This window comes from Hylobates moloch, unplaced genomic scaffold, assembly GCF_009828535.3.
Source record: "Hylobates moloch isolate HMO894 unplaced genomic scaffold, HMol_V3 SCAFFOLD_33, whole genome shotgun sequence".
Classification (NCBI taxonomy): domain Eukaryota; kingdom Metazoa; phylum Chordata; class Mammalia; order Primates; family Hylobatidae; genus Hylobates; species Hylobates moloch.
Window position 1 is genome coordinate 462,885 of NW_026652308.1, and position 15,987 is coordinate 478,871.

The 15,987-nt window shown below is 38.7% G+C and overlaps 1 protein-coding gene across 4 annotated transcripts in view; it reads right to left on the reverse strand.

Moving 5' to 3' along the window:
- The window catches only part of LOC116463326 (chromodomain-helicase-DNA-binding protein 2), a 146,675-nt gene that overhangs the window by 39,713 nt on the left and 90,975 nt on the right, over positions 1-15,987 (reverse strand). For all 4 annotated transcript variants that reach the window (XM_058434586.1, XM_058434587.1, XM_058434585.1 and 1 more), the window contains 7 exons: positions 14,290-14,361; positions 10,880-11,029; positions 9,975-10,123; positions 8,344-8,440; positions 7,820-7,912; positions 4,785-4,955; positions 3,602-3,777 (listed from right to left, as the gene is read on the reverse strand). In XM_058434586.1, coding sequence (XP_058290569.1) covers positions 3,602-3,777; positions 4,785-4,955; positions 7,820-7,912; positions 8,344-8,440; positions 9,975-10,123; positions 10,880-11,029; positions 14,290-14,361 — 908 coding nt within the window. The remainder of the gene's footprint in view (positions 1-3,601; positions 3,778-4,784; positions 4,956-7,819; positions 7,913-8,343; positions 8,441-9,974; positions 10,124-10,879; positions 11,030-14,289; positions 14,362-15,987) is intronic.

Here is a 15,987-nt window from a genome sequence, read left to right on the forward strand (position 1 = left end):
GCACTTCGGGAGGCTGAGGCGGGTGGATCACCTGAGATCAGGCGTTCGAGACCAGCCTGGCCAACATGGTGAAACCCTGTCTCTACTAAGAATACAAAAATTAGCTGGACATTGTGGTGGGCACCTGTAATCCCAGCTACTCGGGAGGCTGAGGCAGGAGAATCGCTTGAACCCAGGAGGCGGAGGTTGCAGTGAGCCAAAATCGCGCCACTGCACTCCAGCCTGGGTGATGGGAGCAAAACTCCATCTCAAAAAAAAAAAAAAAAAAGTATGAAGTATACATAGGAAAAAAAGCAGGTAACAGAAACCATCCCTAAGGAAGTCTAGCATGTAGGCTTATAAGACAAGGATGTTAATCAGGTATTACAAATATTTACAAGAGTTAAGAAAATCTGCCTAGAGAATTAAAAAGAAAGGTCGAAAACAATATCAATAGAAACAGAAATGCTGTTTAAAAACAGACATTTTTTAAAGAGTGAAATAGAAATTCTAGAGTTGAAAACTGTAATAACGGAAATGAAAAAAAAAATCACTGGTAAGGCTCAGCAGCAGATATGAGCCTGAAGAGAGACCTGGCAAATCTGAAGATAGGCCAATTGAGATTACCCCACGTGAGAAACAGAAAAAAAGAAATTAAGACTTTCCTTCAAAATGAAGATGAAATTAAGACAGTGCCAGCTAAGCCAAAATAGAGAGTCTGTTGTTAGCAGACCTGCCTCAAAATAAAATGCTAAAAGAGAGTCCTTTGGGCAGACATGGAAGGACATAAAATAGTAATTCAAATCACATGAAGAAATAAGAGCACCCATGGAATAATACAGTAAGTAAATATAAAAACAGTATAAATGCATTTTTGTAACTCTTTTCCTTCTATCTGATTTTAAAAGACAACTAACTAGGCTGGGTGTGGGTGGCTCATGCTTCTAATCCCAGCCCTTTGGGAGGCCAAGGCACACCGATCACCTGATGTCAGAAGTTCAAGACCAGCCTGGCCAACATGGTGAAATCCCATCTCTACTAAAAATACAAAAAAAATTAACCAGTGTGGTGGCAGGCGCCAGTAATCTCAGCTACTCAGGAGGCTGAGGCAGGACAGTCACTTGAACCTGGGAAGTGGAGGTTGCAGTGGGCCGAGACTGCACCACTGTACCCCAGCCTGGGTGAGAAGAGAAAAACTCTGTCTCGAAAGAAAAAAAAAAAAAAAAGAGACAACTAACTATATAAAGTATTAATTATAAAACTGCAATGATGGGTTTACAATTTGTAAAGATGTAATGTGTGACAACAGCACAAATGGGGATGGTGAGCTATAATTGGGGCAAAGTTTTTGTAATGCCATTGAAATTAAATTGATGTTAATTCAAAGTAAATTGTTCTAAGATGTTACTTGTAATCTCTAGGGCAACCACTAAGAAAGTAAGTGAAAAAATAGGTTTTTCTTTAAGGTAATTAAAATGGTATATTATATATGTAACACAAAAGAAAAGTAGTAATGGAGAAATAAACAAAAAGGACATGACATACAGAAGACAAATAGCAAAATGCAGACATAATTCCTACTTTATAATAACTGCATTAAATGTAAATAGATTAAACACTGCAATAAAAAAAAGAGATTGGCAGAAAAAATATTTTTAAAAAATTTTAAGATATCATCTTTTTTTTTTTTCTTCTTCTTCTTTTAGAGAGTTTTGCTCTGTCACCCAGGCTGGAGTTTAGTGGTGCCATCTCGGCTCACTGCAAACCTCAGCCTCCCGGGTTCAAGCAATTCTCGTGCCTCAGCCCCAGCCTCCCAAGTACCTGGGACTGCAGGTGTGTACCACCACACCTGGCTAATTTTTTGTATTTTTAGTAGAGAGAGGGTTTCACCATATTGCCCATGCTGGTCTCAAACTCCTAGGCTCCAGCGATCTGCCTGCCTTGGCCTCCCAAAGTGCTGGGATTACAGGCGTGAACCACCATGCCTGGCCAAATACCATTTTTTAAAATTTCAAATACCCAAAAAGAAAGCTGGAGTGGCTATACTAATATCAAACTGAAAATAGGCATTAAAACAACAATTGTTACTACAGACAGAAATACATGTTACAATAAAAAGGCCAATCAAGACCTATCGATTATAAAAAATATATACAATTAATAACAGTCCAAAAACACATGAAGCAAAAACTGACAGAATTGAAGGAACAAATGGATCATATAAGAGTAACAGAGATGTCAACATCCCATTTTCAATAATGCGTAGAACAACTAGGCTGGGCACGGTGGCTCAGGCCTATAATCCCAATACTTTGGGAGGCTGAAGCAGGAGGACACTTGAGGCCAGGAGTCTGAGACCAGCCTGGGCAACATAATGAAACCTTGTCTCTACAAAAAAAAAAAAAAATTTTAATTAGCCAGACATGGTAGCACATGCCTGTAGACCTGGCTACCTGGGAGGCTGAGGCAGGAGGATCACTTGAGCCCAGGAGTGTAGGTTACAGTGAGATAGGATCATACTCCAGCCTGTGCAAGAGAGCAAGATTCTGACTCTACCAAAATAACCACAACTATACAGAAAATCAATAAAGAAATTAAAGACCTAAAAAACACTAAGCCAAATACAGCTATAGAACACACTGCCCCATAGCAGAAAACACATTCTTCTCAAAATAATACTGGGAATAGGGAGCAAGAAGAGGTGGGGTGTGTATATATACATACAAGTTTGGCTACAAATTCAAAATTGTTAAGATGATAAGTACAAGAGGGGATGTGTTACATGCTATTCTGTCAGTATTTTGAAATATTTCTATTTTTCCATAGTAAATTAAACAAAGAAGAATAGGTGTGACCTTTAAGTGAAAAGAGACACCTCACAGTTTCAAATACATGAAACTTAAAGGACTATTTAATATAATTATAATATGGATTAGGCCTTAAAACCATCTTTACACTTTCTATTTTCTTCGGGCTTAAAAAAAAAAGATGGAAACTGGAAAAAAAATAATTTGTATGCAACAATTTTAGATTTTTTTATGGAGGATAGAGACATTTGAATCAGATACCAAGAAATGTATAGTAATCACTCACATAGAAAGATGTCTGAAATGGATTTTAAATGGGATCGGGGAAAGCAAGGTGCTGAACAACATGTTGTACATACTACTTATAAATCAAAGCAAACCACCAGCAAACTGCTATCAGTACTAACACAGGTGGAAGTGGGATTGTGGCGGAGGGGAGAGGTAGTGAGGGTAGACTTATTTGTACCATTTTTATTTTTGATATTTATTTCTTTTATATACAGATACATAAGTCTGTATATATATGTATGTCAATTATCTCCTTCCCCCTAGCTGAACTTTCTGAAAATGTTCTGAATAACCAGAGAATAAGAGAGAAACAGAGAGATGAACAACAAATAAAAGTGATCTCAACAGAAAGAAACCTTGGAAAAGGAAGAATCATCCTAAAGATCTGGGACAGGACCCAGCTTCTCTTTCCTTTTTTGTAGGTATTAGCCTCTGCCTACCCTGTCACGATGTCCAGGATCCAGTCAACCCAAGACTTACAGTATGCACTTCCAAACAAGCTCAGTGAGAACAGAGCCTCCACCAACCTTCGGATCTCTGCATCAGTAAATCCCTCCACGAGGTCCTTCCGCACACTCCTGGGACGCCCTCTGCGCTTTGGCTTCTTGTCATCATCAGAGTCTTCCGTCTCACTCTCAGACGCAGAGGATCTCTGGGCCTGCCTCTTAGACTCAGTGTCAGAGTCACTGTCATTTGTCTGAGCCTGAGAAAGATTGAGGCAAAGTCACACTGTAACAAGTGCGAAGTTCAAGTGGTGAAAGGACTAAGAGAAGGCCATCTTAATTCTTCAGTATTCAGAACTTCCCACCGTATCAGACAAGTCAATTTTCCTTTGACAAATAAGGGGAGAGAGGTCTTGGAGAAATACCCACTTAGGATAGTCATACTTTCAGAGACATTGTAATATAATGATAAGTGAACTGGATTAAAAATATTTGGATATTTTTACAATATCCCATTATAAAACAGGTTCATGTTTACTTCTTTGGGCAAGTAATTTTACTCTTTGTGCCTTTGTTTTCTCATTTGAAAAATGAAGACAATAGTACCTATAACATATGGTTTTCAGTAAGTTAAAGCACTTAGAAGTATGCCTAGCACATTGTAAGGGCTCAATAAACGGTAGCTAGTGTTACCTCATACTGATTTACTATGACCTTGAACAAATCTGTGTCTATTACCTCCAACAAAATGGGTAACAAAACTTGTTCTACCTATTTCAATGTTGTTACAAAAATCAAATTAGATAGTGTCTGTGATGGAGCTTTGTGAACTGTCAAGTTGGTATATGCTTCTTATTTATAGTTATATAATCCTTTACTAAGTATTTATATCAAGTGCCGTGAACTGTTATGGACAAACAGAGGTTTGACTTTCTGAAAGTTGAAGGCAGTGGCAATTACAGCCAAATTGTGAGGACTACTGGTTCTAATCTCAAAGGCAAAATGCAAACTTCTGGAAATTTCAGACCCTGTTTATCAGCTTCACAAAGAGCCGATTTGCAAAGACCAAATCCGATGTCTCACAGGTGTGCTCATGAGCTCTGCGGATTTCTCCACTTTCCTTCGTTAAGCTTCCTACAGTATCAACTCTGCTCTTGAAGCCTCTGTGTCAGGGGAACAATGCAAGGCCTCTTCTTTGAATAATCACCACTTCTGTAGCATTCACAACATAAGAAATAATTTCATATCTTTCATCTCACTTGATCACCTTTTTAGTGGAACTCCGAATCCGAGGCAGCATATAAATTTCTTCTAGCTCCTTCTGCCGCTCCTCCTCCTCTACTTTTTTCCTTTGTTCCTCTGGAATGATCTCATCCCAGTCCTTGTGAGGACGCTCTTCCAGCTCTTCTTCATCTTCCATTGTTGCAAAGTTGGCAACCTTAAAACAGACAACCCATTGTCTGACATTTCCCTATTTCTAAACACCATCTGCTAAAACAATTTATCTAGTGTTTTTAATCTAAGTAGACACTGTGAATAATAGGACTTTTGTGATATTACATAATCAGATAATCAATTTTCTATTAAGTTTTCCTTTATACCCCCAAAAATCAACTTGTCAAGTCCTCAAGTTCATCATTTCATAAATTTTACTGAAAAGCAGAGAAACAGCTAAAAAGATACAAATTGTTTTTATAAGTTTCATTGAATGAGCTGTTATAAATCATATACATGTTCTAATAAATATAATACTAATGATAACATTTAGATTTATTTAGATTTTAAAATGCTTAATACCTAATACTCCATGATGAACTTACATTTCTATAAGTTCTATAGAGTTCATTTGAAACAATGCATAACTCAAAGCACTCATTATCATCTAGCCAACTGGTTGCCTTATTCATTTTTATCAAAAATATGAAAGTTAAAGATGTGTGGTGATTTCATATGCGCACAAGTGCACTTTAGTCTTAGGAAATAAAAACATAAAACAGAAAAAATTTAAATAAATCTGGAAGAATATTCTCTTCATTTCTTATCAATTATTATTTAATATCTGATATGTATTTGTACTAAAACAGTATGTATCCCAGAAAAAAAGCCATCTAAGTGTATCCATTTCAAAGAACCAGACGAGGGGTACATAGAAACATCTACCACCTCTGGACAGCGTCTGGGCAGTGGCAGGCAGCCCCCAGCCTGGCTCCCCATTCTTCTTATTCCTTCCCTCCTAGCCTTTGAGACAGTCATAAGGTATAAATGAGCTTCTGGAGGCCCATTCCTTGGAGCTGACAGTGAAGTCGTTAGACTCTCACTTTATGACTTTTGGCTAAAATTAACTAAAATTAAGATTGATGTAAATATGCACATATGTTAGTGGTTCATGCAGTAAGGAATTTAACTTTTCCAAAAGGGACGCAGTGGTTAAAGGCCAGACTCTGGCCCTTAAGATAGTGCTTGAAACACAGTAAGAGTTACACAAGTGTGGGTTTTTATTGCTGAAGAAAGGAGCAGCAGTCACAGAGGTGGAACTGAGCTGAAACAGCGCAATGGACTGAATGTTTATGTTCTTCCCAAAAGTCATATGATGAAATCCTAACTCCCAGTGTAAGGTGTTAGGAGGTCATGAGGGTAGAGCCCTCATAATAGGATTACTGCCCTTATAAAAGGGACCCCCAGAGATCTCTCTAGCTTCTCTCTCTCTACCATGCGAAGGTAAGAAAAGTCAGCAGTCTGCAACCTGAGAGCCTCCATCAGAACCTGACCATGTTGGCACCCTGATCTCAAACTTCAAATCTTCAGAACTGTGAGAAATACATTTCTATTGTTTATAAACCACCCATTCTATGGTACTTTATTGCAGGAGCCCAAATTGACTATGACAAACACTAATAATTCACCTTCACCCTTCTCTACCCCATCCTCTGCATCCTAACACATTAATCTAGGGCTCTTTGGCCCACTCAACTCCATCCTTGTTCTTCCATTGAAACAACTTCTACCAGTGGCCAGCTTTGGAACTAATCACACAATACTGCTTCCTTCCAAACACTTCACACAATTTCCCCAATTCAATTCAATCCTAATGGGCATACTGCACTTAGCCATCATTGTAATCATCAGGTCTCTCTTGCTTCTCTACCTCTATGGAATCAACCCATGGTCAATCCTTCCTGCCAAGCTGTCACATAAATCTTGAAAACCTTTACTATTTTGACTTTCCTGTGCCTCCCAAGCCAATATCCCACCTTGGGATAGCCAACTGATCCAATTTCTCTGACCTCAAAAGTATTGCTGGGGAAAGTCATATGACCCTGCTGACTGGCTCCACAGCAAAGCTGTATCAACTCAATTCAGCTGACTCCCTATCAGATTCCTCCCAACAACTTTCTGCCTCATCTATGGCTGTCCCAAATCTTTTCCACTTCTCAAGCAAACACCTCACTTACTTTACTAGTCATTAAGAGCGTAAATTAAACTCCCACAGCATCTCTTTCCTCCTCTTCCCTAAAGTGTACTTGTCCTTTTTCTTTCCAAGGCCAAGTCTTCCATCTGTGCTTTTGACTGTATCCCTTCCAGTCTCCTCCGGGGCAATGTGCCATCAAATCATTTCTTTCCTGAGAACCTTCAATATCTCCCTATACTCAAGTTCTTTCCTCAAACTAGAAACATGGTAACATCTTTCAAAAACCTTGTCTTGCTTCAATCTTCTAGCTATATAATTTAGCATCCCTGTACTCTTTCACTAAGCTTTTTAATAACATTGATACTCGGTGCTGCCACCTCCTATTTATCTGGTGCCCAACTTTTGTGTTTAGTCCTCATTTCATGTAATTTTCTGTTCTATGAGACACCACTGACATCTCTTTCTCTCACTTACCAAACAAACAAAAAACAAACTAAAATCTCACCAAGTCACCAGAGCCTTCTAATTGTCATCTACTGTTTTCCTATCTTTGACCTCTCTTTGGCATCTGATCTATTAACGTGTCCCACAATGCTCCACACATCCTGGTTCTACACTCTGCCCTGGCTCTCTACCTAGCCCTCTCTTCAGTGATTTCTTTTCCTCCACACACTGACTCTACACAGGATAGCCCACTTCAGTGGTTACCTTCGTGCGGAGGACTGTAGAACCTACATTCACAACATACTCAAATTCAGAGAACAATATTGAGGATATGACTCAATTCAGGTAAAGAGAAAAGCAGAGCGCCTAGCACAAAGAAAGCGTTCGTAAACATTAGTAATCATTAATGAATCAGTGCTGAGAACTCTCTCCCCCAAAGATCTTCATACCTTAAACTGTGATAGAAGTTCATCTGTTGCACTTGTTGACACTTCATTCTCTCTCGTTTCAGCCAACCGCAAAATTTCATCTATATCCATTTCCTAAAAGAACAAAAGCCAACACAAATAGAATAAAACGGCAACAGATGAGTTGCCTAGTTGCCCAGAAATTATTCGTATTTACTGAAAATGTTTGGTGCAAATAAACCAATTCTCCTTTCTGATATTTCATTTACTTTCAGTTTCAACTCTAAATCCTTTACATCTAATGTCTCAAACTATAATTTATACAAATGACGAGGTGAAACTTCAAAAATTAAAACAAACAGAAATGGGAGGAAAAAAATGCTTTATTAATTCTTTCCTACTCAATTTGGTAAGACCTATGAGATTCCTATAAAAGAAAAACACACTGTCCCTCAAGTAATTACTTTTTCTTTACAAAAGCCTCTAACAGAATCTTCTTACAGAAAATTTAGACTCTCACAGATCATACTTCTCAAAAAAATTTCCCTCTCCTCATTGTTAATTACCTGAGGTTCTGATTCCTCCCCTTCCAGTTCTTTGAAGAGATCTTCTGCTCCAAATTTCAAAATAGCTGTCAGCTCTTCTTTATTAAAAGGATTTGAGCTGTGGAAGTAAAATGTAGTTGTTAGAAACATCAAATAACCTCTAAAGTGTTCTACTTCAGAATAACTATCCTTCAGAAAGAGGTCAAATAACTGCTGAAAATACAAACTCTGCCTCAAGAAAAATGATTTCTTAACCATCTCATTTTCTATCTACATGATGAGTCTGTGATGGTAACCCTAAACCAGCAGAATAGAAAATTAGTTACAGTCCTACTGGTTCACCTATTGCATGGGTAAGCCAGAAAGGTGACTAGCAATGTTACAGAATGGTGCTCTTTCCTTTGCCCTTTGACTCAGAAAGTTATAATTCACCAAGAATTTTCAACCTTTTCAACCCCGGTCCAAAATAAAAGAGCTAGGCTTTTCTCATCTCGGTTCCTCTTAAACAGAAAACTATCTGAAAACATTTTATTTAGGAAGGGCTAATTTGAATACACCTTTAACATAGCTGCAGCCAGGCACAATGGCTCACACCTATAATCCCAGCACTTTGAGGGGCTGAGGTGGGCCTATATCACTTGAGGTCAGGAGTTTGAGACCAGTCTGGCCAACATGGAAAAACTCTGTCTCTACTAAAAAAAAAAAAAAAAAAAAAAATTAGCTAGGTGTGGTGGTGCACACCTGTAGTCCCAGCTACTCAGGAGGCTGAGGCACAAGAATCACTTCAACCTAGGAGGCAGAAGTTGCAATGAGCCAAGATCGTGCCAGTGCACTCCAATCTGGGCGACGGAGCGAGACTCCATCTCAAAAACAAACAAAAAACACAGCTGCAACACTGCCACAGAAGACACTCAACAGTCTGCTCAAAATGTAAACTTATTATTGTTATTTTGATAATATTATTTTGATAATAATCATATTATTATTTTGATAATAATAATAATAATAATATTATTATCTGTCGCCCAGGCTGGAGTGCAGTGGCACGATCTTGGCTCACTGCAAGCTCCGCTTCCCAGGTTCACGCCATTCTCCTGCCTCAGCCTCCCAAGTAGCTGAGACTACAGGCACCTGCCACCATGCCTGGCTAATTAAACTTTATAGGAGATGTAGCTGTGCCTCTTCCCAAAGCCAATTAAAACTTCATTACTTTCTTTTTATACCCTTCTGTTTCCAACAGAAGAAAGCACAACAATCTCCACACAAACATTTTTGCCAGTAGTAAAAAAAAAACAGCTGCCAAGCCAATCTGGATTCTCACTGCAGAAAAGTCAAAGGTGACATTATGCTGGGCTGACACCCAACACACAGCTCCACTGCTGTTGCTGTGTCATATGTCACATGTGCAGCCAAAAGCAAAGGTAAGGGAGAGGGCAAGAAAGAGAGGAAAACACATAAGCCAAGGGGGTGATGGGCAAAAAAAGGAACCAAGAAACTCAAATCAAGTGAAAATGCCATCCTATTTGTGGCTCTGGCCTGGCATCTTCCAGGTAATGAACAGACTAATGTCTGTGGTAGAAAATCCTATTATATCCAACAGTGATGTAAAATCAATTTGATTCTGCCTACCTCCCAATCTTCCTGGCACTTACTTGGACCTTCCCGAGTTGTTTTCCAGGATCGTCCGGCCAGTGGTGTCCATGCGCTGAATCACCAGATGATCTAATACCATCTTCTTTTTGGCCCGTTCTATAATCTCCTCCTCCACAGTCCCCTTTGTAACTAAGCGGTAAATATTTACCTGTAGGAAAAGGAACTGTTATGCTTATGCCTGAACCACCCCCCCCACCCCAAAAAAAAAAAGAGAGAGAAAGATTACCTCTGTCAAAAACCAAGAGGGGAAAATTTTAACAGAATTTATTCTCTAACCATAAAAGACTGTAAGCCATCCAAGCAGACAGCTTAAGTAGATGCAATATTTTTACTATGTGCAGCAGGTTACAGTCTTAAATAAAATTGCCTCTAAAGATCTGTCATTATGGCCTGTTCCATCAATAAAAATCATGCTTCACTGATGGAAAGTTTCACAAAAACAGAATCTTTGGCCAAGAATGAAACTTACGGGTTATCCAATATAGAACAGACTTTAAGATTCATAAACAAAAAAGTGTGTGGTTTTCCAAAGTACCTTTAAGGCTAACACTGTCATGTACAATAAAAACAAACCATCTTGAACAATAGGATATTTAACTTTTCCATACTAAAATGGAGAAAATGTTCAGTTCTAAGTCTATTCATCATATATCTCTCTCAAGATAAAACACATAGAAGGTCGCTGATGTTGTACTTTTCAAACAGAGAAAAAGAAAAGTTCCTTAATAGGTTCATCTTGGGCCCAAAGACAACATCTCTGTGCTAGTTAACAAACAGAAATCAATGCTTCAGGGGAAATAAAAGCAAAACAGGGAAAAAGCATTTTATTAACATCCTGAAAGGGCTGAACAAGCCCCCTGGCCCCCCACCCTAAAGCAATTTCCAGAAGCCTCTCCATACTGACCTGCTTCTTCTGACCAATTCTATGCGCTCGGGCTTGTGCCTGCAAGTCATTCTGGGGGTTCCAGTCAGAGTCAAAGATGACGACTGTGTCCGCTGAAGCCAAATTGATTCCCAGGCCACCAGCCCTTGTCGAGAGCAGGAAACAGAAGTCCTGTACACAATGCAATATACTACTTTATGCAGTGGCCTTCTCAGAAACAGTTTCACAGTCCAATAAGCCCTTATACCTGGAAACCCCTGCAGGTGTGAAGAAAAGTGAGATATGATGGACAAACTTTATGGAGGCTAAAAGAATGTCAGGGACTTGATGGTAGAATGAATTTTCATTTGATTAAGAGGCAAAGTCAGTGCCATGAACAGGAGTAAAGTAGAATCTAATAAGGCAATGGGAGCGAGAGAATTAGTGTTACCTCCCGCTACAACTAATATACAAGAAGTTAACAGCAACAATAATAAAAACAGACAAACAATTATCATGGAGATCATTAACTCCAGGAAGTCACCTGTACAATTATTTTTAGGGAAAAGGTAGATTATGCCATGTAAGTCAGTTAGTATAAACAGAGATACTTTATTATATAAATATTTATGTTTGTTAGGCTGGCGAGAAATATAGAAACACTGCACTAAATAGATCATATATGGTAAGTGTTGAGAAGCACAGGATCCTCAATTGCCACAAAACATGCCAAAATTATAAAAAAATCAAAACAGGTTTGGCTGGAGAGCGATGTGTGGAATCACCCAGGCACTGACATCGCAGTCTCCACAGCAATGACAGTAGAGACTGGGCAGGCACAGCACACCTGCCTGCGTCTGAGTGCTCAGAAAAATATGGGGGCAGGAGAAAAAAAATAAAATATATAAGCCGGGGGGAAAAAGGTGAAATACTTCTATTTTCAGGGAATTTAATCATATATGTCAAAAGCTGATGCCTTTGTGGCAGAGAAGCAGCCCTGAAAAACTGGTAGTCCTGAGTTCCATCTTGATAAATGGGTATATTTAGCATACACATAGAGATGCAATGAAAAGGTCTCCATGTTCTAATAGTCACAGCCCACAACATTATGCCATAGAAATAAAAATGGAGACAGCTGCCTCACAAGAATTTAAAACAATTCCAATAAAGAAGTGATCAACAGGTGTGTCTAGGCACATAATCTGTGATTCTTAAGAGAAATATTAAGCACCACCACACTCCAAAGAGAAATCTAAAGATAAACAGTGGACAATTTAAGATGAGATATCTAAAACAAGTGAAATCTGGAGTCAAAATGATCATATCAACCAACAATCTGCTATTATCACTCTTTAGCAAGGATAACATGGATTATAATATGTCTGCATCTATGATCAAGTTGACAAAGGTTAAAAAATTACAAAACTCAACGCCACTAAGGGTAAGGTGGTTAAATAAATAAATGGTACAAGCATAAGAAAAATTTAGAAATTAAAAAAAATTTTTTTTTTTTTTTTTTGAGACAGGGTCTCATTCTGTCACCCAGACTGGAGTGCAGTGGGGCAATCCTAGCTCACTGCAGCCTCAAACTCCTGGTCTCAAGGGATCCTCCTGCCTGAATAGCTGGAACTACAAGCGCACAATACCATGCATGGCTCATTTTTTAATTTTTTGTAGAGATAGGATCTTGCTACGGGCCTAGAAATTAAATTTTGTAAAATCTTTAATAACATGGGGAAATTTTTTTTTTTTTTTGGTAGAGACAGGTCTCACTATGTTGACCAGGCTGGTCTCAAACTCCTGGTCTCAAGTGATCCTCCCCTATCTTGGCCTCCCAATGTGCTAAGATTACGGTGTGAGCCACCATGCGCCTAGCCTCAAAGTACAATTTTGACAAAACTGTATGCAACATGATCCGAATTAGGTAAACATACAAATGGTTGCATCTAGTAGGAATGGAAATACACCCCACAGACGTGAACAGCAAGTTGTGTCTAGAATGAGGGGTTTTGTACAATTGTTTTTTAATTTGTACTCTTTACCATCTTCCCAATATTCTAAGTAAGCATATAATATTTTGCCCCATAATAAATATTTAGTTTTTTAAAGGAATTTTTTAAATACTGCAGAAATGGTAGAGAACTTGTGTTCTATATAGCCATCACGGTGAGTGGGAATCAATTGAGAGCTATGCAAAAAGCAACTTTTTTTTCCCCGAGACAGGGCAATATGAAACATTCAACTCATACTATTTTTTAAACAAAGAGTGGAGAACACAAAACCAATTTCAACCAACACTATATGATAAAAATAGGTATTTAGAGCGCTTACTATGCACTGGGCAATGTGATCAGTGCTTTATGTTGATTACCAAATTTAATCCTCACAGCAATATTATGAAATGGGGTATCGGAATCATCGGGATTTTATGGCTGAGGAAACAAGGAGCAAGGAAAGGAGGAATGGGAATTAGTTGATGACCAATGTCTTTAATTATTCCATTCCTCTTATCCTGAATGAATCAGAGCCTTGGCTCTGAATAGATTAATGCCCAAAGCCCCTCAAGAAGTAAATGTTTATAGACTACAGAAGTAGCCAGAATACTAGTCTAACTAGGATTTCTACACTCTAAAGCCAGACAGCAGAGCATTCTGTAGTAACAGGCACAGGCATTAAGAGTTTTTAAAGCTCTTCAGAAAGCTAAGTTTGTTCTATTTAAAAAAAAAAAAAAAAAAAAAAGTAGCGGCTCAGGCTCCAGAAATTAGCATTCTCTGTGAAACACTTCTACTTCAGGTTGTCTCCACTGCTTCCTTTAGCTCTACACATTATTACAGTTTTATTCACAACAAAACTCTTCTCTCCCACTTCTCTCAAATCCCATGGCATTTGATGATTTGATACGCACAAACTACGGTGTTGTCATACCTTCTATTTCATCCTAAGTAGCTCTTCTATATGTGCCCCCCAAACAAAATACTTCATAATGCCCAATCCAAGCTCGACACTGATTGTAAAATGTTGCTGTTAGTGACAGCAAGAACATTAAGCCACACTGTATCAGAAGTCCAACAAATTTGAGACATGGCCAATTTTTCAGGACTTAGTCACCAAAAGAGTACAGAGATCAGAACCTTCTAATATTAATTCTATTGCCCAACTCTCCCCTACTCCTGCCTTACTGCTCTTCCAGGCCCAAGGATTTGGTTATCTGGAAGCTACCAGGAGAACCACTCTGTTGTCAACCCAGAACAGGGGAGATAAATAAGCACATATTTATTTTTCTGGAGTGACAACAAAATACCATCTTTTATACAAGAGATTTCTCATTTTCTTCTCAAGGCAAAAGAATTGCACTATAAATTGTTTCTGAAACAGAATACATTAAGCAAGAAAGACTTTCCCCTTGATGCAGAGCCCAAGTTGCTCAAATAACAAAGCCATGCATAGTATACCTCAGACCCATCTGCATTGAAGTGGTCCAGTGCCTGTTTTCGGATTTCTCCCTTGATGGAACCATCCAGACGCTGTAAAAATAAACCACAAGAAAACTGTAAGATAGGAAGATCAGCTACACTCAGAATAGAACAGCAGACTTGGAACCTTTATCACCTGAACACCCACTGAGTAAAAATAACTGGAATGCACTGGCAAAGCGCTGTGAAGAAGCTGTGCTTAAGAAGCACACGCTACCCTACTTGACCTGAGCTCTCCAGTTACAGACTCAAGGTTACAAGCTTCTGATTCAAAGGGCTGTCTAGGTTTAGCCAAGGATCAGAATGGCTGCCAGGACCTAAAAGGAGAAAGACGAAAACCCAACCTGTGCTTGGAGGCTGGGTTTACTTCTGTTTCTGTAGGTACTGCAGAGATTAGGAAACAGGACCACGGGTCACCCAATAATAAGCTCCTGCAGAAAAATGATGCTTCTTAGCTAATGTGGCTAAAACTATCACTTAAAATGTCACACAAACCAAACATTTATTTATATAATAATTTTGTTTGAAAAACATTTTGCTGAATCATTGAAAATGTTAAAATTGATCATATATCCCAGCTTTGCCAAAAATTACACTCTGAAATCATAGTAAAGTGTTCAAGCAGCTAAACTACATGTGAATTCAAGAAAGCCCCTGGCATTTATTGGCATACACAATTCGTTTATTAGAACATATGTCAGTTCTACATGCAAAACAATGTCACCATAGAGAAACCATTAACACATAAAATACTAAAGAATTATCACCTACATGCTGTACATTTTATAAAGCATTTCTTACTCTTTAAAATCATTTTCACATTTCATCCCCTCACAATCACCACTTGAGATGAGCAAAATACTTCATTTTACAGAAGGCAAAACTAACCTGAAAGGTGACTTGGCTGGCAGCGGACTCTGTGGAAGGGCCTACATACCCAGAACTCTGCCCAACAGACCTAACTCAAGTCAACTCACAGACGAGGAGTCCCTTACTTCTTTCTCACTGACTACTCTACTCAGAGCCTTAAACCGAAGATGTATTTAATGGGAGATTCAGAGCCTTTACTTGAAATCAGAAAACCTAATGCCCTTTTAATATTCCCATTAGTAGAGGGCATTAATTATCTAAAAGTCACTGACCAAGCTTATATATTCCCTAGAGAGAAAAACGACGCATTATTGATTTACTTGGTATCACAGGATTTCCTAGGAATGAAAGTTCACAGGGATTCGATTCACTGACAGAGAATTGACTTTTTGCAATAGGCTGTTTCTTGATAACAACCATAGCCTTAAGCTATATTCTAAGACAGCAACTGAGAGACCATATAAGATATTATGGATATAACAATGCCTTTCAGGGTATTTTGAAAGATAATCTGATAGTCTTAAAGGTGGGCCTTCTTAGGAGATAATCACTGGCTCCAAGTTTCTTCAATCCCAACATAATTATGTGAGTTGGTGGAAGAGTTCATCCATCCAAAGTTTTTAAAAAATGTAATAAATCTTAAAAATCAAAGCACTGGCTGGGTGCGGTGGCTCATGCCTGTAATCCTAGTACTTTGGGAGGCTGAGGCAGGTGGATCACGAGGTCAGGAGATCAAGACCATCCTGGCTAACACGGTGAAACCCTGTCTCTACTAAAAATATGAAAAATTAGCCGGGCGTGGTGGCA